Raw genomic sequence first — 27,543 nt, forward strand, 5'->3', positions numbered from 1 at the left:
GGAGATGTTAACTACCTCACCAAGGAGATGTTAACCACCTCACCTAGGAGATGTTAACCACCTCACCTAGGAGATGTTAACCATCTCACCTAAGAGATTTTAACTACCTCACCTAGGAGATGTTAACTACCTCACCTGGTTTCGATTTAAAGCTTTCGTGACTGCAAGGATTCATCTTCTTTGATGAAGGCCGCTTCTGTTGTGGCCGAAACGTCGTGAGAATATTATTGCGTTATTTTATCAATTTATTATTTTATTCTCATTCTACGTGACTTTACCGAAAGAACCAAAGAAGACTCTTTGGTTCTTTCAGTAAAGTCACGTAGGTATAAAATAAAAATAAATCACAACGTTTCGGGCGCAACACAAGCGTCCATCATCAGGTGGGAAAGCTTCAAATCAAGATTATTATCTTTGGTATTGGGAAAGCCCTTGATCCAGCAGTGTATAGATGATGGAAGCCGATGATGCATTGCGTATACAAAACTCAACAAAGAATTAACATCATTGAAAACATGTCATCAAATACAAGTAGGTAGCAAGCAAGACAGTATGGCTCCCTCATAGCTATCTGTCCCTTATGTGTAATAAAAACTCTATAACAAATGGTATTCTACTCCACAGTAGTTCTCAGCCGGGAGTATGCGGACTCCTGGGGGTACGTGGTGAATGTGGGTGGCCAGCACCATGTCGCCTCTGTCTCCCCAGTGGTGTTAACTACCTCACCCAGGAGATGTTAACTACCTCGCCCAGGAGATGTTAACTACCTCACCCAGGAGATGTTAACTACCTCACCCAGGAGATGTTAACCACCTCAACGAGGAGATGTTAACCACCTCAACGAGGAGATGTTAACTACCTCACCGAGGAGATGTTAACTAACTCACCTAGGAGATGTTAACTACCTCACCTAGGAGATGTTAACTACCTCACCCAGGAGATGTTAACCTCCTCACCTAGGAGATGTTAACTACCTCACCTAGGAGATGTTAACTACCTCACCTAGTAGATGTTAACTACCTCACCTAGGAGATGTTAACTATCTCACCCAGGAGATGTTAACCACCTCACCCAGGAGATGTTAACTATCTCACCTAGGAGATGTTAACCACCTCACCCAGGAGATGTTAACTACCTCACCCAGGAGATGTTAACTACCTCGCCTAGGAGATGTTAACCACCTCACCTAGGAGATGTTAACCATCTCACCTAGGAGATGTTAACCATCTCACCTAAGAGATTTTAACTACCTCACCTAGGAGATGTTAACTACCTCACCTAGGAGATGTTAACTACCTCACCTAGGAGATGTTTACTATCTCACCCAGGAGATGTTAACCACCTCACCCAGGAGATGTTAACTATCTCACCTAGGAGATGTTAACTACCTCACCTAGGAGATGTTAACTACCTCACCTAGGAGATGTTAACTATCTCACCCAGGAGATGTTAACCACCTCACCCAGGAGATGTTAACTACCTCACCCAGGAGATGTTAACTACCTCACCTAGGAGATGTTAACTACCTCATCTAGGAGATGTTAACCACCTCACCCAGGAGATGTTAACTACCTCACCCAGGAGATGTTAACTACCTCACCAAGGAGATGTTAACCACCTCACCTAGGAGATGTTAACCACCTCACCTAGGAGATGTTAACCATCTCACCTAAGAGATTTTAACTACCTCACCTAGGAGATGTTAACTACCTCACCTGGTTTCGATTTAAAGCTTTCGTGACTGCAAGGATTCATCTTCTTTGATGAAGGCCGCTTGTGTTGTGGCCGAAACGTCGTGAGAATATTATTGCGTTATTTTATCAATTTATTATTTTATTCTCATTCTACGTGACTTTACCGAAAGAACCAAAGAAGACTCTTTGGTTCTTTCAGTAAAGTCACGTAGGTATAAAATAAAAATATATCACAACGTTTCGGGCGCAACACAAGCGTCCATCATCAGGTGGGAAAGCTTCAAATCAAGATTATTATCTTGGTATTGGGAAAGCCCTTGATCCAGCAGTGTATAGATGATGGAAGCCGATGATGCATTGCGTATACAAAACTCAACAAAGAATTAACATCATTGAGAACATGTCATCAAATACAAGTAGGTAGCAAGCAAGACAGTATGGCTCCCTCATAGCTATCTGTCCCTTATGTGTAATAAAAACTCTATAACAAATGGTATTCTACTCCACAGTAGTTCTCAGCCGGGAGTATGCGGACTCCTGGGGGTACGTGGTGAATGTGGGTGGCCAGCACCATGTCGCCTCTGTCTCCCCAGTGGTGTTAACTACCTCACCCAGGAGATGTTAACTACCTCACCCAGGAGATGTTAACTACCTCACCCAGGAGATGTTAACTACCTCACCCAGGAGATGTTAACCACCTCAACGAGGAGATGTTAACTACCTCACCGAGGAGATGTTAACTAACTCACCTAGGAGATGTTAACTACCTCACCCAGAAGATGTTAACTACCTCACCTAGGAGATGTTAACTACCTCACCTAGGAGATGTTAACTACCTCACCCAGGAGATGTTAACCACCTCACCTAGGAGATGTTAACTAACTCACCTAGGAAATGTTAACTACCTCACCCAGAAGATGTTAACCACCTCACCTAGGAGATGTTAACCACCTCACCTAGGAGATGTTAACTACCTCACCTAGGAGATGTTAACTATCTCACCCAGGAGATGTTAACCACCTCACCCAAGAGATGTTAACTATCTCACCTAGGAGATGTTAACTACCTCACCTAGGAGATGTTAACTACCTCACCTAGGAGATGTTAACTATCTCACCCAGGAGATGTTAACCACCTCACCCAGGAGATGTTAACTACCTCACCCAGGAGATGTTAACTACCTCACCTAGGAGATGTTAACTACCTCACCTAGGAGATGTTAACCACCTCACCCAGGAGATGTTAACTACCTCACCCAGAAGATGTTAACTACCTCACCTAGGAGATGTTAACCACCTCACCTAGGAGATGTTAACCATCTCACCTAGGAGATGTTAACCATCTCACCTAAGAGATTTTAACTACCTCACCTAGGAGATGTTAACTACCTCACCCGGTTTCGATTTAAAGCTTTCGTGACTGCAAGGATTCATCTTCTTTGGTTCTTTCGGTAAAGTCACGTAGAATGAGAATAAAATAATAAATTGATAAAATAAATAACACAATAATATTCTCACGACGTTTCGGCCACAACACAAGCGGCCTTCATCAGGTGAAGGGACGAGACGGTCTGGAGGACAGCACTGGAGTGAAAAAGCCACGCTCAGATCACTTAAAGGTCGTGAGAATATTATTGTGTTATTTTATTTTATCAATTAGGAGGTCGTGGGTTCTATCCCGACTGACGCCTGCTGCTGCTGTATATTTGGAGTTTGCGTCTCTCCCCGTAGTCGCGTGGATTTTTCCCAGGTCCTCCGATTTACCCTCCACATTTAGAATAAACGTCACCACGCGTTTAGAGTGTTTGGCTGCTGCTATAAATGTCCACGTGATAAGCTACCTCACCTTCGTTGAGCTATAATTTGTGATAGACAAGTCGCTTCAAAAAATTGTTCTCAAGCTCAGTGGGGCCTTATCCGGTAAAATAAAAAGTACTTTAGTATTATAGTTTAAAAAACACTCCTGGAGTGCCACTCTCTACTTCAGTCCTCGTACCAATAGGTCATCTGTTTCACCATTGGGGGCAATAATTTTTAAAATCGTGAATTTGTTTTCCTCAAAAAGCGTGAACTTTGCAAGTCAAAGTTATTGCTTAGAGCGGTGGTTCTTAAACCGGGGGGCTACGGGGACCCCTGCGGGGTACCGTGAGGTGATTTATAAACTTGAGATGATTAATAAACTTGATAATTTATAAACGTGAGGTGATTTATAAACGTTAGGTGATTTATAAACTTGATAATTTATAAACGTGAGGTGATTTATAAACGTGAGGTGATTTATAAACGTGAGGTGATTTATAAACGTGCGAAATTATATCAGATGTGAAAGTCATTGGTGAACAATCGTGTGGTATGAATCTGCCGATATAAAATAACTAGGAATAACATTTACATCCATCTGGTAATCCAGAGTAATGTTGGTTCCCAATGGTAAACACATTTACCTCACGCATGCACAGCGCGTCCGTTGATTATTTTTAAACTTCTCGTCGCTTTACAGTGGCTAGCCAGTTAGGATATCACCGCACAGACGTGGACAATCGGTTAAAAGTATTGATGTTCATTAATTCGTAACATGTGGGAGGCGGGATTGGAGGCTGTTGGTTAATAGAATTTGCGAGTTATCTGCGAGCTGTAATTGTGGTTTGCCTACGTTTTCAACCACTGTACATACGACTTTTCAAGAATAAAATATAAACTTACGCCTATAAAAGATATAATATACTCGTTTACAGAGGCGCTGTACTCACCAGTCGGTTGTTGTGATTTTTTAAACTTTATTGTAGAGAAGCAGTGGCGTCGGTCTACATTACAGTAGACATCGAGTACAAAGATCCCCCGTGTAGCCTTTACAGGCTGTAGGGGCAAGTGGCTACAGGAGAGGTGGGTGGCCAGCACCACGCCCGGCCGCCTTTGTCTCCCCAGTGGCGATGTTTACTACACACCGCTACACCAGCTACTCATTTGAGGCCGAGTTAATCTAGCGGAGGCCCAGCACCCGGTTCAGATAATCGTCACTGGTGGTGTTGGTGGCCGTGAGCGGGAATCGAACTCGCGGGTGGCCGGGTTCGTAGCGTGTGGACTGTACAGACTGCCGATAGCGCCACCACTCGGCAGCAGCGTCTCCACGCAACATCACACAAAAACTTTCCTGATCACACACACACACCTTTGAATGTCATGACACGTGTGTGTGTGTCATGAGTCGTGACACGTGTGTGTGTGTGTGTCATGAGTCGTGACACGTGTGTGTGTGTGTGCCATCAGTGTGTAAACATCGCCACTAGGGAGACAAAGGCGGCCGGACGTGTTGCTGGCCACCCACCCCCTCCTGTAGCGACCTTCATAGGCGCTGCTACTCGCTAACGCCACTTGACCCAACCGTGTGTCACGGAGATCTTTGCCTCTGTGTACCACGACATCGACGGTGTGTGTGGTGCACCTGGTGCTCAAGCGGCTGAAAGCTATGCGGCGAACATTTCACATCAGAACCCGCGGCCCACGTGGTCCCCCTCTGACGTCACCGAGCGCACAGGCTTCCCGCGTTGCATTCTGGGATTGAACTCGTCGAGAGCAGTCGCACGGTAGGTGGAGCTCCTGCTCCTTAGGTGATGTCTCTTTAATTTGTGTGATATCTCGTCACGAAAGTGGGATTATTTGTCTTTCACATTTCTTAAATAATCCGGGAACATTTTACAAATGTTCAATAAAAGGCGTACACCTCTTGGCGTCATGTGGTCGAGCACCAATTGGGTCGAGGCTCAAAAGAAAGCCGTCCCTTGGTGTGGACCAGTCAGTTTCAAGGGCAATGCATCATATATTATCAAAGTATGTTTTTTGTTTGCATTTTGACTTCAGGTATTGTGGTTAATGCAGACATGAATCCTTGTTAAAAGGTTTCAGTTTTGTTGCCAGAAAAAAGGGGAAAAACCCTATTATTACATTTTGGTACTGGCAAAGGTCTAATGATGAAGTGTCCTACTTCTTGGTTATTTCGGTAAAGTCACGTAGAAGGGAAATAATAAAATTAAATAATAAAAATAAAACATTATAAAATAAAATTCTCACCATATTTTTTTTTATTGTTATTATTTTATTATTTACCTTCTACGTGACTTTACCGAAAGAACCAAGAAGATGAATCCCTGCAGTCGCGAAAGCTTTAAATCGAAAGTTTCCTACTTGTAGGCATGCAGTCACCAAAGAGCTGACATTCATAATAAAGGTTTTTGGGTTAGATCGCGTAAGTAAGTCATGACAAACCACAGGGTCTACTTAGCCATGAATGTGATTTCAAAGTGGACAGTCTGAATAGGATCATTGGTGGGGGTTTTCACATCTACGTTATGGTGTACATGCGTAGATGCGTGCGTTTGGCCGTGTGACGCTGAGTGATGTCCTTATGCTCTAACGGACGCAAACCCAAATCCCAGTTGTAGATTTACTCAGCTCACCATTCCTTTGGTGTTGACAAAATTAGGACCGTTTTTTTTGTTTCCCGTAAATGCAATGTCTATTTAACACGTAGGCTTTCGCGACCAATATTATTCATAATAAAGGTTTTTGGGTTAGATCGCGTTTATTTATAAATGTGTCGTAACTCTCCACCACCCGACATGGCCAATCAGCAAAAAAAGTGTCACGTTGACAAAAGACAAATAATTCACTACTTCAGCCCACCGGTGTCACGTTGACAAAAGACAAATAATTCACTACTTCAGCCCACCGGTGGGCTGAAGTAGTGAATTATTTGTCTTTTGTCAACGTGACACTTTTTTTGCTGATTGGCCGTGTCGGGTGGTGGAGGGTTACGACACATTTATAAATAAACGCGATCTAACCCAAAAACCTTTATTATGCAATGTCTATGTATGTTGAACCTCTTTGGCACCGTACGTAGCCAAACGTGCGAATGGGAGGTGCGGGGTGAGGGACAAAAAACTAAACACAACAAGGGGCCATCCATTTAGTAGGCACGCAAAAGTCTGTCAAAACTTGACCCCTCCCCCCACCCTGTACGCACGCATACTTTTTACCCCCCCCCGCCCCACCTGCGTACATACGCTTGAAGCACCCCTCCCCCCCCCCCCCGAATCCTATAGAACGGCTGATATTGAATCCACACAGAAACGATCAAGGACTATCTAACTATTTTGAAGGCCAATATAGACAAATTATTATCGAGGCTTCACCCCCCCCCCCCCGTTTCCTATGCGTACGTACATTGTCAGTCGACCCCCCATACACAAGCATACGCATTTGGGTTAACCGCCCCCTCCCCCCTCCATGCGTACGTACTAAATGGATGGCCCCCAACAAGCAGTTCTAAATAAATTTGCTTTCAATCTAGATGAGTTCAAAGTGCATCATTGAGGTCATCCTGTGCGGAGACAACCTGCCAAGGGACTTCGGGCATTTCCACTAATTTTATTTGGTATTTATTTGGTGCTTATTTCATCAACCCTGAGAGATGATGGGCTGAGGTGATGTTAATACCTAATACATGCTCGCCTGACAGTCCAATGCTACAAACTCATCACAAAACAGTGACACAAGCTCAATTGACAGCATGGACAACGGCTCATGTGAAAGTATACGCACAGATATCAGTTCCCCTTACATCAAAAACACTGACGTTTTATTTCACAAGCCCTCTGCACAGTACAGACATGGGTACAATCTCTAGAGGTCCAGGATAATCGATGCCACATAAACACCTTAAGTGATCACATATCCCTTAGCTAAAACTGATTTATATTAAATGATCCGTTTAACACGTGGGCTTTCGTGACCAATATCATCCATAAGAGGTTTTTTTGGGTTAGATCGCGTAGATATATAAATTTGTCGTTATTTTACGTCGTACTCAGATTGTAAATGTTGTGGCTTGGCTCTCCAACACACCGGTGTGCTGTACTAGTGACGAATTGGCCACGTTCTGTTTACGTGACAACCCTTACTAATTGGCTGTGTCGGGTGGTGGTGGGTTTTAACGACACATTTATATATTTACGCGATCTAACCCAAAAAAACCTCGATCATGGATTAAATTATCCACTTGTCTACTTGTTGCATTTGTTTACCCAGGAGGGCCCCACCGTGTGTCTCATGGCTGTTTTTCAAGAGAATGCTGCCAAATTTTCGTCATGGGGCAATCATGGCATAGGGCGATGATGTCATAGGGGCGATGATGTCGTAGGGGTGATGATGTCGTAGGGGCGATGATGACAAAGGGGTAATGATGTCGTAGGGGTGATGATGTCGTAGGGGCGATGATGTCGTAGGGGCGATGATGACAAAGGGGTGATGATGTCGTAGGGGCGATGATGTCGTAGGGGTAATGATGTCGTAGGGGTGATGATGTCGTAGGGGCGACGTTTGCCTTTTGGCGTTGTTCTCTGCTCTATATCACTGGTGAGACAAGGCCACAAAGGAAGCTCTCTCTGGTGAGGGCCAGTCAGTTTCTAGCACAATGCTTACGTTATTATCAAAGCGTGTTTCTTTGCATGTTTTACCACAAGTATGTGTGGTTAATGCAGGTTCGATGCCTTGCAATAGGGGTCTATTTGGTGAGTGAACATTTTAACACCTTGTGTTATTCCCAGAAATGGTAAAACCTTTTTTCTTATTTATTTATCAGTCGGGGGCAATGATTGCTTTCTACTTTTCAATTGAGTAATTTACTCAATTTGGATCAAGACGCCGGCACATAATCGGCTACTCTTGCACTTATTTGTGTCACGGGACCTTGAACGTTTGCCGCGAAGAAAACGGCACGTGCGTCCACGTCGCGTTCGCATCATAGATACACACTGCAGCATTATCCAGGGCGGCCGCTGGAGTCTAACCGCGAACCTCTTCTTGCAACGATCGGCGAACGTGCGGCCACGCCGTCAGGTTGCCTTGGCAGCAATCCACTGGCCCACGACGCATGAATGTGTGCGTCGCGTTGTACGTGATGAAGGCGTTACTGATATATCTGTGCGTTTGTGTGTCCGCGCGTGACTAGCAGCAATGGATGAACCTGTCGTCATCGCAGAGGCAGGGATGCACTTCACGCCTGCCGGTACTACTCCATTCACTACAGTATAATCGTAGCGCCCGATCCACTGCTACGTCTCTGCATCTAGCGCACACACGTACAACTCGAGTTCACTGCATTATCAACAGCCACGATCAAAGACAGTGGTCACCGCATCGCGCACTTTCAGATATGCTTTTGCGGCCGTCTGGAACGCTCTTCCTTCCGATATTAGGAAGCCACTGGAGCTATGCACTTTTAAATCATCTAGATTGACAAACTAATTTCTTTAAAACTGATTTTTGTGTTAGTTTTGTGTCTTTCCCCGCACATCTGATTAGAACATCTCCATAATGGCATGATCCCGCCATACAACAGTCCTAGAACCTGCACACGTTCTCATTTCATTTCTCCGTTTGCGTAATTACATCAAAAACACTGACGTTTTATTTCACAAGCCCTCTGCACAGTACAGACATGGGTACAATCTCTATTGAGGTCCAGGATAATCGATGCCACATAAACACCTTAAGTGATCACATATCCCTTAGCTAAAACTGATTTATATTAAATGATCCGTTTAACACGTGGGCTTTCGCAACCAATATCATCCATAAGAGGTTTTTTTGGGTTAGATCGCGTAAATATATAAATTTGTCGTTATTTTACGTCGTACTCAGATTGTAAATGTTGTGGCTTGGCTCTCCAACACACCGGCGTGCTGTACTCGTGACGAATTTGCACGTTCTGTTTACGTGACAGCCCTACTAGTTGGCTGTGTCGGGTGGTGGCGGGTTTTAAGGACACATTTATATATTTACGCGATCTAACCCAAAAAAAACCTCTATCATGGATTAAATTATCCACTTGTCTGTGTCGTTTTGTTGCATTTGTTTACCCAGGAGGGCCCCACCGTGTGTCTCATGGCTATTTTTCAAGAGAATGCTGCTAAATTTTCGTCATGGGGCAATCATGTGTGCGTCGCGTTGTACGTGATGAAGGCGTTACTGATATATCTGTGCGTTTGTGTGTCCGCGCGTGACTAGCAGCAATGGATGAACCTGTCGTCATTGCAGAGGCAGGGATGCACTACACGCCTACCGGTACTACTCCATTCACTACAGTATAATCGTAGCGCCCGATCCACTGCTACATCTCTGGAGCTATGCACTTTTAAATCATCTAGATTGACAAACTAATTTCTTTAAAACTGATTTTTGTGTTAGTTTTTTGTCCTTCCCCGCACCTCTGATTAGAACATCTCCATAATCGCATGATCCCGCCATACAACAGTCCTAGAACCTGCACACGTTCTCATTTCATTTCTCCGATTGCGTAATTTCTTCTTGGGCGTGTTCCTCCTTTGGCTTCCATTCCATGATTAAGTCTCATCCCTCAACGATGCTATACCACTCAATAGAAGACACGTAAGAGGTTAGACTGAGCTCTTGTAAGTGATGCTCTCCTTGTTGATGCTTACTCTGCTTTCAATGCACATACACGTTCTTGGTACGTACGTGTATGTGTGCGTGTATGGACAGCGCTAGTGTAGCAGTTAGTTCACCGCGCTACAAACCCGGTTACCCGAGTTCGATTCCCGCTCACGCCCGCCAACACCAGTGACGATTATCTGAAACGGTCTTGGGCCTCCCCTAGGTAGACTCGGTCTCAAATGACTAACAGGTGTGATGTGTGAACGTCGCCACTGGGGAGCCAAAGGCGACCGGGCGTGGTGTTGGCCACCCACCTCCCTTGTGTGCCACAGCGCCGACGTTCATAGGTGCTACTCGCTCACAGCACTTGTTCCAACAGTCCATTAAAGGATATACGGGGGATGTTTGTCTTTGTTTGTGTGTGTGTGTGCATGCAGATATCCTCTGGAAATTCGGAAGTAGAATGACACCGTTTGAGCATGATGAACTCACACGCTACAAGCGCATCTATTATTTCAAGATCCGTCAGCCATCACAGAGTTCTTTCAACGATGTCCATGATTTCACAAGTCACGACTACAATTTGGTACGTACCCTCAACCAAGGTTCATGTGGTTTCCAACCAATTCACATCTCACTGTAAACATAACACCCCTGGTTTAACACATAGGATTTCTCTTCTTGGTTCTTTCGGTAAAGTCACGTAGAATGGAAATAAAATAATAAAAATAAAACATGATAAAATTCTCACGACGTTTCGGCCACAACACAAGTAGCCTTCTTCAGGTGAAGGAAAAGAACTGTCGGGACGACAGCGCTTCAATGAACACTGCTAAGCTTGGCAGCGTCTTTTAAGCTGGGTGGGAGGAGCAAAGCGCCTTGACAAAGGAGTTTACATATCAACAGAAGAATTTAGCGTTGAAGTAGCTGTGTTAATGTGTTGGATTAGCAACACACTGCTAATCCAACAGCTTAAAAGACGCTGCCAAGCTTAGCAGTGTTCATTGAAGCGCTGTCGTCCCGACAATTCTGTTCCTTCACCTGAAGGAGGCTACTTGTGTTGTGGCAGAAACGTCGTGAGAATTTTATTTTATTATGTTTTATTTTGTTATTTCCATTCTACGTGGTGACTTTACCGAAAGAACCAAGAAGATGAATCCCTGCAGTCACGAAAGCTTTAAATCGAAACATAGGATTTCGTGACCAATATCCAAAATGAAAAAATGTTTTGGGTCAGAACACATAAATATAAATGTGTTGTTAACCCACCGCCACCCGACACAGCCAATTAGTATCGGGGTTTGTCACGTAAATAAAACGTGCCAATTAGTGACTGCTTCAGCACACCAGTGTGTTGACGAGTAAATCCACAACATTTACCATTTGAGTACTTTGTGGGTTTACTCTCCAACACACTAGTGGGCTGAAGCAGTTACTAATTGGCACGTTTTATTCCCGTGACAAAACCTCTTACTAATTGGCTGTCAGGTGGTGGTGGGTTAACAACACATTTATATTTACGCGATCTAACAAAAAAAAACCTTCATTATGAATAACACCCCAAAAACACTGCACGCTTACTTACACTTTGTCTGAGTGACGTACTGGATTGCTACTGCAAGTGTATAGAGAAATTGTATTACGGGAAATGTTGTTGCCAGTATCAACATGATGAAGAGAAAAGAAGACGCTCCACCTTTTCCTGGCAACAACAACGCAGGAGGTGTTCAGACACCCAAGTAGACACCCAGATATTATCAGAACGAGCTTGCTTGGGTCTCTTACCACGATGGTGTGTGGTTAATGCATACCTGATGCCTTACAGTGGGTGTCTATTTGGTGTTTAAACATCTTCACACTTCCTGTACTGTTGCCTATTTTTTTTCATCAGGTAATTTTTTTTTTACCTCAACCTTACAGAATAAAAAAAAAAATTGGGGCTTTTAGATGTTCGAGTAAAAAAAGCAACGATTTGAGGCCCTGTGCCGCATGTCAGAGTAATGCCTCTTGTAGCAGTGCCAGTTAACTTACATTCCCCATTTCACGTAGCCCACATGGTGGCAATGTTCACGTCAGGATTGTAGACTTTGCCACCCAACACTCGGGATCTTCTCTGGAGGCTGACAAATCTTTTGGTCTGCGTCCCGTAAAATGTGTTCACGAATCACAGCCACTGGTGCTCATAGACAGATCGGTATACGGACAGACAAAAATCATGATTCCAATACTTTTTAATAATTTTCTCTGAAAAATATGAATGCGAGCACTGTACCGATTGAGCACTGGTTAAATGAGTGCTAAGTTGTGATTGAGCACTGACTGAATGGTGCCGAAATGTTAACTACCTCGCCTGGTCTACAGGATGTCGTGGGTTCAATAGCCTGCTGTATATTTGGAGTTTGCATGTTCTCCCCTTGGTCCCGTGGATTTTGCTCCGGGTCCTCTGGGTTTTCCCTCAACACTTAGAATCAACGTCACGCATTTAGAGTATTTGGCTGCTATAAATTTCCACGTGATAAGTCACTTCGTTGAGCGATATCATTTGTGATAGCCAGGTCGCTTCTGAAAAAGAGCTATATAGCTCAGCGGGTCTTACCTGGCAAAATAAAAATAACAGTTTGGTTTGAAAATGTTGTTTTAACTGAGTGTAAATCGAATTCTTTTGTAATGTTTTCCAGGTCCAGGATGAGCATCTGGCATATAGGTACCAGTTCCTGAGTGTGCTCGGAGCGGGAGCATATGGCCAGGTGATCCGATGCCTGGATCACAAACATAAGCGGGAAGTAGCTGTGAAAATGCTGCAGCACGAATCATAGTGAGTTTATATCTGGAATTGTGAAGAGAAGAGTTTGAAGAGATTGCGTGAATATAAATGTGCCGATTAGCGATTACTTCAGCACGCCGGTGCGATGAAGAGTAAACCCACAGCATTTACAGTTGAATATGACGTTTTCGCTGGTGATTACAACCAGCATCATCAGGCGATTTTCCAGAATTGTGAAGACGTCTTCCTCCTTCCGGTCGTTAATTGAGCAAGATGACATCATCACCGTAAGCCTATCAGGCGCAAAGATCAGAGGGGGGTTTATTGTACTGTAATCATATAAATCACAATGGAATATGTTAATCTGAAAATATGCAGGACATATTACCAGATGGGTTAATCATAATGAATCAATATATGATGTCTTGAATAGCCAATTGTGAATGTTGTGGGTTTACTCGCCATCACACCGATGTGCTTAAATAATAGATAATTGGCACGTTTTGTTCACGCGACAAACCTTACTGATTGGCTGTGTCGGCTGGTGGTGGGTTAACGATACATTCACATTTATGCGATCCTACCCAAAATCCTTTTATTATTAATAATATTAGTCACGAAATCCTGCGTGTTAAATCAACTCGCATCGGTGTATATTTATAGGAGACAATGCTGAAAAATCTAGATAGTGATCAGCAGTCGATGTTTCCTCTCTGAATAGTATTATAGATAAAACATCATCAGGAAAGAAAATGTTCGAAGTGGAATTCCTTTTATATGAGTGATCCCTGTAATATTTAGAAATTTCCATCGCTAGCTCAGGTGCAGTTATGGGGAGGAGTGCTTACCCAAATTGCTGGGTTGCGCTGTTAATGCATTCCACCTTCCTGCGATGGGGATGTATATATGTTGAACTTCTTTCGTGCCGTACGTAGCCAACCGTGTTAATCGGAGGTGCGTGGGGGAATCATCAAATAATACATGATTTAAATGCATGCCTATAAAGGGCACCATACTTCAATAGGGATTACCGTTGGTACGGCTATTTTAATACACACAATGGACAGGAAGGACAAGATCAAAGGGTTCACATAATGTACAATCATCATGTATGTTAACTCAGTAATCCCCCCCCCCCCCCCACGTGGTGCAAGAGCGCAGAAGCGTGGTCACCACATCTACGCCTCTATATAAGGAACTAAACAGGTGGCCTTCTCCACAAATCTGGCTGTCGCCTGATGAAGCTAGTTGTAATTACTGGCGAAACGTCGTACTCAGATTGTAAATGTTGTGGCTTGGCTCTCCAACACACCGGTGTGCTGTACTAGTACACTACACTATACACTACACTACTATACACTACACTACTATACACTACACTACTATACACTACACCACTATACACTACACTATACACTACACTATACACTACTATACACGTCACTATTAACTACACACGACTAAACACTACTATACACTTCACTATACACTACACACTACTATACACTACATTATACACGAGTGCTGTACTAGTGACGAATTGGCCACGTTCTGTTTACGTGACAACCCTTACTAGTTGGCTGTGTCGGGTGGTGGCGGGTTTTAATGACACAACATTTATATATTTACGCGATCGAACCAGAAAAACACCTCTATTATTAAAGAAATGTGTTGATGCGGCCACCTTGTTTCTCAACGTGCAGTACTAAGAGCGGGGTGAGACTCGTTCACCACTTTTCTCTCCGCAGCGCCAAGCCATACCATTCCAAAAGGGAGGTGCAGATGCTTAAAGCGTTGCAGTCGAAAGAGAAAAACAACAACTACGTCATCAAACTCCTCAACACCTTCACCTTCAGGGGCCATTTCAGTCTGGTCCTTGAGCTTTTGACGTGAGTTGTTGTGGGTGTCGCTCCTCCGCCCTCCCTTGTTGCTGGAGGGCGACTGCCTCCAACTGCCCAGTAGCAGCATCCATCACGAGCCTCCTCCCCGCAACATACATACACATAACACAATGCATCTGTTTCATGATTATAAACAGCGATGGGAAACGGGAGCACTTGTCAGCCGTGCACGAGGACACTGTCCCCCACGGGGCCCTACATCACCGGCGTGGGGAATGTTTGTGAGCGACCGGCTACGGTAGAGTCGACATCCGGCTCTTGCGAGGAGCCTCGTCTCCAATACGCGCCGCATGCGCATTGGTCACGAAGAAGAAGAAGGGAGCGTAACCATGCGTGCCGCTCTCTCTCGCAGGGGAGACCTCAGACAGCAACTCAATTTGGCTCCCACGGCCTTTACCCTGCCCGAGGCCAAGGTGTACGTGAGGTCCATTCTGAAGGCCCTGCAGAAACTCAAGAATAAAAAAATCATTCACGGAGACCTGAAGCCGGTGAGTGAATACAACGGCCTGCAGCGTCATTGACATCCCACCCAGAGTGCCCCACCCACCCACAGCGCCCCACCCACAGCGCTTCGTGCATCTCAGTGGCAATGCTCTAAGCCAGTGGTTATACTGGTAGTAGGAGACGTAGTGGACTGGAAGCCCAACCGGGATTAATTCACAGGAGGCAGGGGATTAATTGTGTATGTCTGTGGATGTCTGTTCACGTGTATCCGGACACCCGGATAAAATGGGAGGGGTGGGGCTGGGTGGAGAGGGGAGGGTGGGGAGGGGCTGGGTGGGGAGGGGAAGGTGGGGAGGGGCTGGGGAGGGGAGGGTGGGGAGGGGCTGGGTGGGGAGGGTGGGGCTGGGTGGGGGGTGGGAGGGGTGGGGCTGGGTGGGGCTTGTCACCTCGTGGTGCCCTTATAAAACTCAACGTTTAACCTACTCACGCCGGCTTGTGCCCGCCCTCACAGTCGGGCATATTTGCGGAATACACCACGTGGTGCCGCCGTTGACCCTGGCCATTGACCGAGCAACCCAACGTTCCCACCAGCTCCCTGAATTTTGTTTCAACCGAGTACCCCCTTGCCTGACCCAACATGGTCCTGATAAATAAATGTATGAATAATGAACATCAATTCTTTAACTAATTGTCCATTTTGCGAAGTATGCTAACTGGCCAGTAACTGCAAGCGAATACAAACAAAAATCAACGGGCGCGCTTTGCACGCGTGACGTCATTTGTTATATCCTTATAGGTTACCATATGGATTTAAATGTTATCGTTATTTTATATCGGTAGATTTATACAACACGGTTGTTCACCAATGACTCTCTCGTCTGATATAATTTCACCTCACGTTTATAAATCACCTCACGTTCATAAATCACTTTACTTTATAAATCACCTCACGGTACCCCCAGGAGGTCTGCGTAGCAATAACTTTGACTTGCAACGTTCACACTTTTTGAGGAAACAAATTCACGATTTAAAAAATAGTTGAACCCTATCGTAAAACAGATGACCCATTAGTATTAGAACTGAAGTAGAGAGTCGCAATCCAGGAGTGTTTTTGAAACTATAACCTAAACTACTTTTTATTTAAGGCCCCACTGAGCTGTGTAGCTTTTTTTTAGAAGCAACCTGGCTATCAAAAATGATAGCTGAACGCAGTGGCTAATCATCATGTGGAAACATATATATCAGCCGAATACTCTCAGCGTCTGATGTTGATTCTAAATGTGGAGGGAGAAACCGGAAAAATCCATGCAACTACTGGGAGAAAATGTACACTCCAAATATACAGCAGCAGCAGACATCAGGGTTGGGATCAAATCCACGGCCTCCTGCGTACCAGGCGAGGTATCTAACATCTTTGTCTTCTCCAGGAAAACATCCTCATCAAGGACCAAGACACCAGCGATGTCAGACTCGCAGATTTTGGTCTCAGCTTTCAAGAGTGTCCCAATTGTAAGTGAGCTCACATGAGTGGGTGTGTGTTGGGGAGACTGCCCCCCATCTCCCCGTTCTCCTGTGACCCACCGTTCTCCGACTCTCCCCCCCTCGCGGCTGCCCCTCGTGGCATGATTTAAATGGCTGCACTAACCACCTTGCGAATGCGCCGCTGTGCCCCTCTCGTACACGCCAACCACGAGCTGCCCAGTGGCGAGAGTACCCACGCGGGCAGAATACACGGGACACCACAACGCGCGGGCTCACAAGTTAACGTGCACAGCGAGCGTGCACGCGCGGGCAAAATATACGCACGTGCGAAAACGCAGGAAACCACAACGAACAGGCTCACAACACCAGGCACCCCCCTCCGTACTCACAGAGACAACACGACACGGTTTAATGTCTACTGGCGATTTATTCCTCGATTAATGAAGCCACCCAACCTGTGTCAGTGTGGACCAGCAGGGCAGATCTAACCTATCTCTCTACGGTCTAGGACCCAATTTGTCCCGTCTCTCCCTACTCACTCTCCTTAACGGATATTCCCTCTTAGACTTACCTCCCCTCTCCGTACTTACGATCCGCTCTCGAGGTGTAGGTAGTCGCAGAGAGGCGAGACTGCACGTGGCTTTTGCTGGGGGGTTGGACCTGGCTGCTCTGCCACCCGTCTCACGGACGTTCGAGTAGCAGGGGACGATCACTCCTCGGTCCCTCACTCCAAAAGACCCCGGGCAAAAGAGAGGCCTGCTTCTCATTTTCGACCCTTTTTATTCCCCTACTTCAAAGCCCAGGCGCCGCCGATCCGCTGGTCTCTCATCCAATCAGGAGCCTCGGATTTCCCGCTCTCTGCCAATCAGATCATCCCTCCTCCCCGACGCCCGCCCTCTATTGTTTAACCAAGTGCACGGCATGCAGGACCTCCTGTACCGCCCCACCCCCCACCTGCCTGCCGATCCGCGTGTGTTTTGGGTGTTTCCTCGTTGCGGTTCTCAGTGAGTTCGCCATCGCCATACAATGTTAGATTAATCCACGGCGCCGCAGTGTCGTTCGGCCTGGGGGGGGGCTGCCAATCCCCTGGCCCTGAGAAACCGTGGAGCACCCCCACGAGGGGGGCTCTCGGGTAAAAACTCAGGGGCAGGTGACCCCCCCCCCACCCCCACGAGGCCCTACGTGAGTGCAGGTGTGTGTTCACGTGGAGGGTGGCGGGGGAAGCGCCGTGACGGAGGCCGGGTGGCTTCTCCGCTGCAGCACCCCCGTTGCAGGCACGGCTCCCACGGGGCGGCTTCGCTGTCGTGGCACCACGTGTGTGTGTACTGTGTGTGTGTGTACTGTGTGTGTGTACTGTGTGTGTGTACCGTGTGTGTGTACCGTGTGTGTGTACCGTGTGTGTGTACCGTGTGTGTGTACTGTGTGTGTACTATGTGTGTACTGTGTGTACTGTGTGTGTGTACTGTGTGTGTGTACTGTGTGTACTGTGTGTGTGTACTGTGTGTGTACTGTGTGTGTGTACTGTGTGTGTGTACTGTGTGTGTACTGTGTGTGTACTGTATGTGTGTGCTGTGTGTGTACTGTGTGTGTACTGTGTGTGTGTACTGTGTGTACTGTATGTGTGTACTGTATGTGTGTACTGTGTGTGTACTGTGTGTGTACTGTGTGTGTGTACTGTGTGTGTCTACTGTATGTGTGTACTGTGTGTGTGTACTGTCCATAAGCTTAACCCTAATGATATTCTCATAAGTTTGGATGTGACGTCTCTGTTCACGAGGATTCCGGTCAACGGGCCAATTAAATTACTCGACACTCTGGTAACGAACAAAGGTTTAGCCAAATATATCCCAAGACGAGCTGAACACTGTCTAAAGAACACTTACTTCTTGTGGCAAAGTGACTTCTATAAACAATAGGAAGGAGCAGCAATGGGCTCTCCTTTGTGTCCTGTGATAGCGAATTTGTACATGGGAGATTTTGAAACAAAAGCAACAGCTTCAAGCACACTAAAACCATCTGCTTGGTTGAGATATGTGGATGACACATTGGTGGTCTAGCCACAAGGCAAATATACACTGAACGCATTTCTAAATCATCTCAAATCGCAAAACCCATCCATCCAGTTCACCATGGAAGTGGAAGCTGACAGAACTCTACCATTTCTGGATATTCTGCTCGGACGGGGTCGAAATAGTAAAATAACACACAGCGTTTGTCGAAAGAAAATGCATAGTGATGCCTATCTGAATGCAGAGTCACACCATCACCCCGCACAGAAATCTGCTCTTATCAAGACGCTCATTGAATCGAGCTAAGAAAGTGTCAGATGGTGACAGTCTGAGAAGTGAAATTCAACATGTTAAACAAGCGCTGCAAATGAACAGTTACAATGATGCACAAATCAACAGGGCATTGAATGCCAAAACCAAATCAAGTAACATGAGAATTGAAACTGCCCAAGTAATTAAAATGATCAAAATAACGTACATTGCGGGAGTAACTTATAAATAAGCCAGATGTTTGGAAAAAAAAACATCCGAGTCAGATATGGCACGGTACATAAAATACAACAACAAAAAATCTGGTACAAAAGATACATTCCCGAAGCTATCAACAGAAGGGGTGTACAGGATTAACTGCACTTGTGGCAAATGTTATGTTGGGCAAACAGGACGAATGATCAACACGAGACTAAAAGAACATCAGAGAAATATTAAATACTTCCAAATACAACTGTCAGCAGTAGCAGAACACGCGTGCCAACAAGGACACTTAATTGATTTTGATAATGTTGAAGTTCCGTGCAAAACTAGCTACTACTGGCCAAGACTACCGTAATTAGATAGTCTATCGAAATTGAAATAAATAAAAAATAATTTTAATCGTTCGGATAGCGACCGCATTAGTGCTGCGTGGAAGAGAATCATCAAATAATACATGATTTAAATGCACGCCTATAAAGGGCACCATACTTCAATAGGGATTACCGTTGGTACGGCTATTTTAATACACACAATGGACAGGAAGGACAAGATCAAAGGGTTCACATAATGTATATGCATCATGTACGTTGACTCTGAAATCCCCCCCCCCCCCACGTGGTGCAAGAGCGCAGAAGCGTGGTCACCACATCTACGCCTCTATATAAGGAACTAAACAGGTGGCCTTCTCCACAAATCTGGCTGTCGCCTGATGAAGCTAGTTGTAATTACTGGCGAAACGTCGTACTCAGATTGTAAATGTTGTGGCTTGGCTCTCCAACACAACCGGTGTGCTGTACTAGTATACTACACTATACCCTACACTATACACTACACTATACACTACACTACTATACACTACACTATACACTACACTACTATACACTACACTATACACTATACTACTATACACTACACCACTATACACTTCACTATACACTACACTATACACTACACTATACACTACTATACACTACATTATACACTGTGTGTACTCTGTGTGTGTACTGTATGTGTGTACCGTGTGTGTGTACTGTGTGTGTACTGTATGTGTGTACTGTGTGTGTACTGTGTGTGTACTTTATGTGTGTACCGTGTGTGTGTACTGTGTGTGTGTACTGTGTGTGTACTGTGTGTGTGTACTGTGTGTGTACTGTATGTGTGTGCTGTGTGTGTGTACTGTGTGTGTGTACTGTGTGTGTACTGTGTGTGTGTACTGTGTGTGTACTGTGTGTGTGTACTCTGTGTGTGTACTGTGTGTGTGTAGCGGTTAGTGTAGCGGTTAGTGCGCTGCGCTATAAACCCCGGCGACCCGAGTTCGATTCCCACTCACGGCACGCCAACACCGGTGACGATTATCTGAACCGGTCCTGGGCCTCACCTAGATCGACTCGGCCTCAAATTAGTACCTGGTGCGATGTGTAAACATTGCGACTGGGGAGACAAAGGCGGCCGGGCGTGGTGCTGTCCACCCACCCCGCCGTGTGCCGTGCCTGCCTTGAGAATAATCCACGCGACCACAGTGGGCATCAGGGTCGGTATCGAACCCACGACCTCCCTGTGTACCAGGCGACATAGTTAACATCTCTCGCCCCCATGGCAAGAGATGCCAATGCAAGATATATCGACATCTTTTGTTGTTGTCGTTCTTTTTTTGTAGTCTTCAAGAGGTTTGGCACGGAGCAGTACACAGCGCCAGAGATGTACCTCAAGCTGCCCATCACGTGCTCCGTGGACATGTGGTCCCTGGGCTGCGTGGCTGCTGAGCTCGTGACTGGCCATTACCTCTTCAACAGAAAGTTGCAATGTCACCATCTGGAGAAGGTCATCGAGGTATGCTCGAGGTCTTTCTAGGTCAACAACAACAACGATTAGAATCTGAATGTGTGTTTAATACTGGAGGAATCCGATGAGCCATGAAGCTCTTTGTCACAGGGTTTTTTATTCTACAAGATACGTGTGGCGAGATGTTAACTGCCTCGCCTGGTACGCAGGAGGTCGTGGGTTTGATTCCGACACTGACGCCTGCTGCTGCTGCTGTATATTTAGAGTCTGCGCGTTCTCTGTCTCTCTCCCCGTGGTCACTGGGTGGATTTTCCTCCGGGTCCTCGGGTTTTCCCCTCCACATTTAGAACAACAACAACAACACCACGCGTTTCAGAGTATTTGGCTGTGGCTATACATTTCCACATGACGACAAGCCACACCGTTGAGCTATCAAGTGTGATAGGCCAGGTTGCTTCTGCAAAAGATGCTGCACAACTCAGTGAGGCCGTCACCTGAATGAAATAACAAGTCAGCTGCAGTTAGTTCAATATAAACGCGACATGTCACGAACTGCGAAGCGAGTCCCATGTGCGTCGCTCCGTGCGTCTCTCCGTGTGCGCAAACAGAGTATTTGGCTGCGAGAAGAAGTTATCACGTGATGGCAAGCCACTTCGTGAAGCTATCCATTGTGATGGCCAGGTTGCTTAGAGCTACTGTATAGCTAAGTGGGGCATTACCTGGTAAAATAAAAAAATAGTTGAGTAGTAATAGGGAATAGTAGTACTGTACTGCACAATGATGGTCGGTGTAGGTTGGTGAAGGGGAGCAGAGCATGGAAGCATATGAAGTACAACAATAGATTTTGTTGCACTGCCCAGTAATGCACACCACGTAATCCCGACAATCTGGTGTGGGCAATGGTCACTCATCCGAGCACTTTGCAGGCCAAAACCTGCTGAGCTTCTGAGATCCGACGAAAGTGGTCGAAGGTAAGTCGACCGGACGGACACACGTAATCGCGTGTGCATCAACGACTAATCTCTCGACTGATCTCGCCCACGTCAACTCATCGCCGCTGTGGTGTGCGTGCGTGCGTGCAGATCCTGGGGGTGCCGCCAATGACTGTCATCGTAACCTCGAAAGCGAAGCTCATTTCCTTTGGTGAGTGGAGGAGGGGGCGGCGGTCGCTACTTGCGCTGGCACTTCTCGTAGAGCCGTGTGGCAATGCAGCCAGCGATATTGCCCTCTGTTTTAATCTGTTTTCCCTTTATCGGCCATGGGCCGACGGGGAATCTCCACGTGCAAGTGCATCTTTGAGTCTGAGATTTGACGTAGCCAACCGTGCTCATTGAAGGTGCAGGGGAAGGACAACAAATTAAACACAAAAAAGCTGTTTCAAGAGAAATTAGTTTTTTAATCTCGACGATGATGATTTAAAAGTGCACAGCTCCCAGTGGCTTCCTAATATCGGAAGGAAGAGCGTTCCAGACGGCCGCAGAGGCGCATCTTAAAGCGCCGTGCGATGCGGTGACCTCCGTCTTTGTTCGATGGCGAGGTATAGTGGTTCATTTGCAGCAAGCGCTTTGTGTGCAACGAGCACGACCTCATCATGTATTCGTTCAGCAACACTGAAGCGACATTCAAGTCGTGCGTAAAGTGCGCACTGCGTTGCAGTCTTCATCCCAGCACTAATTCTCCGTGTCCTTGTTTGTTTCGTAAAACAGGTCACATGGGCGAGATCTTCGTCAAGAACAAGAAAGTAATCCCGGAAAGCTTACCCCTCAACGAAGTGCTTGGGACGGAAAATATCCATTTCCTCAATTTCATCAAAGGATGCCTCACGTAAGTGGCACACCACCGCCCACTGCGCATTATCTTCGTCGATAATTCAATTCACATCTGCGATCGACACTCACCTGACAGATGCAATTTCGTTGAGATTGGGCAGCTGCTTGTCCTGTCAGGGGCAAAATGTTTTTGATGACGTCATCTGACGGTCAACCACGTGACGTGATACGGTTGTTGGTAAAACTGCGTGCAGCCTGTTTATCCTATCACGCGATAGTAGCTGTGTTCCTGAAGAACAACATGTTTAGGAAAAATCGCATTATAATAAGCAATATATAACGTAGGGTAAAGCGCAGTCCGCGATAATGCGTGAGGTGCATACGCAGGCCGAACAAAGACCGAGGCGCGTGGTGGGCATGGTGGGCAGCATCAGAAGCATCCACCAGCATCCCAATGTCCCTGCGTTACGTTGCGCCGAGGCGGCCGCACGACCGCTTGTCCCTACTCGCACTGCGACGTAGTTCCGGTCGCTCAATGGTGTCGTGAAAGCACCATGCGGTGCTATTCGGAGAACAGACCGTACAGCTCGCGCCTACTCCATGTTTGAAGAGGAGTGGGCCTTCTTGACCACTTTATTTATTTCCCTTCCCCTCTCTCCAGGTGGGATCCCATGTGGAGGTTCACGCCTGAGGACGCCCTCGAGCACGAGTGGATGGCGGACAGCTCCCTCTACCTGGATGCGGAAGCGTTCCTGACGCCGTCTAGCCAGGCCGAGGGAACCTTTTTTACCCCCGGGAATAATTGCGGCACGCTCAGCGAGATTGACGACGACTCCTCTTCCGATGGATGCGGGTCACCCGATCCGGCAGCTTCCGCCCCGTCGCCGCCGGCGTCCTCCGAGAGTGTGGAGTCGTACGTGACGGCTTGCGAGTGGCTTCGCGAACCGTCGGGTGGGGCGATCCCCTCCGCGTCCGGCGAGAGGGGCACTGAGAAGGGCCTCAGAGAAGACAGCAGCTGGGACGGCGGCATTAGCTGGACCATGAGTCAGGGGAAGTGAGTCTTCGTGTGCGAGTGGTGCATTTGGTGAAGTTTTGGGGCTGGCTGGGTTGTTGAGTTAAAGTGCCTCCCCTTTTGGCAACGGGCGTAGAGAATCCATATTCTTTGGGTCTTTCGGTAAAGTCACGTAGATAGGTTCAAATTAAATAACAAAAAAATAACAAAAAACTGCGACGTTTCGATCGCAACGCAAGCGGTCGTCATCAGGAAAAGTGGGTTAGATTCTAAAGGCAAACTGTTTATAAAGGTTTGAAATGGGCGTGGCCCAAATGTCAGCAGCCAATGGTAATGTGAGTGGTGGGCAGCAACCATGACGGTGGTTGGTTTTCCACCAATCAAAGGGCTGCCAGGTGAAAATTGGCATGTTGATAGAAGATCGCAGAGCCACCGCCACCTCCAGGTCGGCACGCGAATTGGCTGTGGTAGTGTGAACCTGTTAATGAACAACGAACATCGGAAGGTGGTAGGATGGGAACATCACAGCCAGTTATGACTTAAACTGGTTGATAACGTCCTTCCAATGATTGCTCAGTTTGTACCCATCTTCTCGGTGGAAATTGTATCTGTGTCTGTATATATGGATGGCTTCGTGAACGAATCATTGTTGATAGCCAGTGGGTTTGCAGAGTACCTTCGTCTTAGAGAAATCAATTCCGTGTGAGTTCACCGCATTAAAACAATGATCAGCCACGGCCGAGGTATTGGTCCTACTCACGAACACGGTCCGAGACATGTCGCTTAGTTTCCCCAATGTAACTACTGCCGCAGACACAAAATGTAATGACTGCCGCAGACACAAAACCATCACCTTGCCATACATAGCAGGGGTCACCAAAAAGATTCCAAAATCATGAGCAAACACAAGATCCAGGTTCGATTTAACACTGCATAAAATTCGTGATCTGATCCCATCTGTGAAAGATGTGATCCCTGACTTGCAATACCCCGGCGTCTACAAACTAAGCTGTGTCTGCGGCAGTAGTTAAATTGGGGAAACTAAGCAACATGTCTCGGAACGTGTTAGTGAACATAAGGCAGATCTGAAACACGGTAGTTACGTAGTTACTTTAGTTATTGACAGGGCCAGGGTTGTGTAGCACTATAATGGGTAGGTGTGGGGAGCGGTGGCGCAGCGGTTAGCACGTGGCAGTACGGACCCGGAAACCCGAGTTCCATTCCCGCTCACGGCCACCAACACCCAGTGACGATTATCTGAACCAGGTCCTGGGCCTCCCCTAGGTCGACTCTGCCTCAAATTAGTACTTGGTGCGATGTGTAAACATTGCGACTGGGGAGACAAAGGCGGCCGGGCGTGGTGCTGGCCACCCACCCCTCGTGTGCCATGCCGGCCTTCATAGGTGCTCGCTAACAGCACTTGCCCTCACAGGTGATATAAACGGGGGATCTATGCTATACGGGGGATCTTGCCCTGTGTTTCTTCATGTACGGTAGGCGTTACATTTTACATTTTATTCCTAGATTTTAAAACTGTACGATAATTTGTACTTCTCATGTTAACGAAAAAAGTTGTTCGAGCGTGGAACATTTTGGGGCTGAAACGTCTCTCAGCTGTTAACACGGGCCAGGAGACCATGGGCGGTGTTTGACGCATCCCGCTCGTCGCCTCGCGAGACGTGCCCCCTGCAGTAAGTGGGTGCTGCCGTGAATGCCTCAAGTACGGATGAGGAGCATATCGATGTTACGGGCATTTTGTCTCTACCAGCTGGGTTCCGGTCCCCTGCACCAGCAAGGAACATCGCCGTCCTGACGACGGGAGGGATGAAGACGCCGCCGCCACCATCGCCGCCGCCACCACGGTCCCCACCATCTTCACCATCTCCACCGTCACTGCCACCACCGTCCCCACCATCTCCACCATCTCCACCATCGCCACCGCCACCACCGTCCCCACCATCTCCACCATCTCCACCATCTCCACCGTCACTGCCACCACCGTCCCCACCATCTCCACCATCTCCACCGTCACTGCCACCACCGTCCCCACCATCTCCACCATCTCCACCATCGCCACCGCCACCACCGTCCCCACCATCTCCACCATCTCCACCATCTCCACCGTCACTGCCACCACCGTCCCCACCATCTCCACCATCGCCACCGCCACCACCGTCCCCACCATCTCCAACATCTCCACCATCTCCACCATCACCACCACCGTCCCCACCATCTCCACCATCGCCACCGCCACCACCGTCCCCACCATCTCCACCATCTCCACCATCTCCACCGTCACTGCCACCACCGTCCCCACCATCTCCACCATCTCCACCGCCACCACCGTCCCCACCATCTCCACCATCTCCACCATCTCCACCGTCACTGCCACCACCGTCCCCACCATCTCCACCATCGCCACCCCCACCACCGTCCCCACCATCTCCACCATCTCCACCATCGCCACCATCACTGCCACCACCGTTCCCACCATCTCCACCATCTCCACCATCGCCACCGCCACCACCGTCCCCACCATCTCCACCATCTCCACCATCTTCACCGTCACTGCCACCACCGTCCCCACCGTCCCCACCATCTCCACCATCTCCACCATCTCCACCGTCACTGCCACCACCGTCCCCACCATCTCCACCATCTCCACCATCGCCACCGCCACCACCGTCCCCACCATCTCCACCATCGCCACCGCCACCACCGTCCCCACCATCTCCACCATCTCCACCATCTCCACCGTCACTGCCACCACCGTCCCCACCATCTCCACCATCTCCACCATCCCCACCGTCCCCACCATCTCCACCATCTCCACCATCGCCACCGCCACCACCGTCCCCACCATCTCCACCATCTCCACCATCTTCACCGTCACTGCCACCACCATTCCCACCGTCCCCACCATCTCCACCATCTCCACCGTCACTGCCACCACCGTCCCCACCATCTCCACCATCTCCACCATCGCCACCGCCACCACCGTCCCCACCATCTCCACCATCTCCACCATCTCCACCGTCACTGCCACCACCCCCACCGCCCCCTCCACCACCACCTCCGTCGCCGATGATGATGATGTCGGCAGTGGGCCGACGGAAGCCCGGAGAACTCGGCGAAGATTCGCAGGCACTAGGAGGCGCTTCCGGAAATTTCTCTCTTTCGTTCGGAATCACTGTTGCTGTTGCACGAGCGGAGAGGACGATGATCCTGTCACAGGGCCGGCCATTCGCCGCCCTGGGGACAAAGTTTAGTTTTATTTCTGGGGGGGGGGGGGGGGGGGACTTACATGGCTCGTGAGTGTGTCTCCCTATTAGGTGCTGTGTGTCTTACGGAATAAATGCTGGGGGGGATTCACCACGGCCTCGGGGAATCTTCCGGTGCCAGCATCTCGTGCGAATACTGGGAGAGAACCAAGCGGAGGAGTGGCGGGAGGATGGCTGCCCATCATCACCACCACACCACACGCATGGGACTAGCCCAGATCAACGATAATTGACATTCGGAGCTGTCACCTTGCATGGTGTCCTCCCAGCCAGCCTAGCTTGTAATCTCAGCCGTTGTCAAGAGGGGAGAGAGATGGAAAGCGATCATGTACTGTGTTCAACTGTTGTAAAATATAATGGGGTTCAATGAAAAAGGGAATCATTGTTAAGTATAAGATATATTGTAGATCTCCATGTATATATACTGTAAGGAAAAAATGTAGTTTTGTAAGAAAAGAAAAAAATCTTATTTTTCATA

At 47.5% G+C, this 27,543-nt stretch overlaps 1 protein-coding gene across 3 annotated transcripts; it reads left to right on the forward strand.

The window, feature by feature from the left end:
* Positions 1–4,854: 4,854 nt before the first annotated feature.
* On the forward strand, positions 4,855–27,543 carry LOC142930402 (uncharacterized). Of its 3 annotated transcripts, none has more exons than XM_076072744.1 (13): positions 4,855–5,277; positions 8,706–8,759; positions 9,761–9,817; positions 10,585–10,733; positions 12,826–12,962; positions 14,660–14,800; positions 15,165–15,300; positions 16,684–16,765; positions 20,879–21,051; positions 22,086–22,146; positions 22,710–22,827; positions 23,434–23,826; positions 25,553–27,543. In XM_076072744.1, exons 2-13 carry the CDS (start codon positions 8,708–8,710, stop codon positions 27,051–27,053), a joined length of 3,000 nt encoding a protein of 999 aa, XP_075928859.1. In that variant the 5' UTR covers positions 4,855–5,277; positions 8,706–8,707; the 3' UTR covers positions 27,054–27,543. The 3 variants fall into 3 exon arrangements, with proteins under 3 accessions (XP_075928859.1, XP_075928861.1, XP_075928860.1); XM_076072746.1 differs by having other exon boundaries at positions 9,764–9,817; XM_076072745.1 differs by lacking the exon at positions 4,855–5,277 and having other exon boundaries at positions 8,209–8,759.

Source organism: Petromyzon marinus, chromosome 38, assembly GCF_048934315.1.
Source record: "Petromyzon marinus isolate PM22_M1 ecotype Great Lakes invasive population chromosome 38, UKy_Petmar_22M1.pri1.0, whole genome shotgun sequence".
In the NCBI taxonomy this organism is placed as follows: Eukaryota; Metazoa; Chordata; class Hyperoartia; order Petromyzontiformes; family Petromyzontidae; genus Petromyzon; species Petromyzon marinus.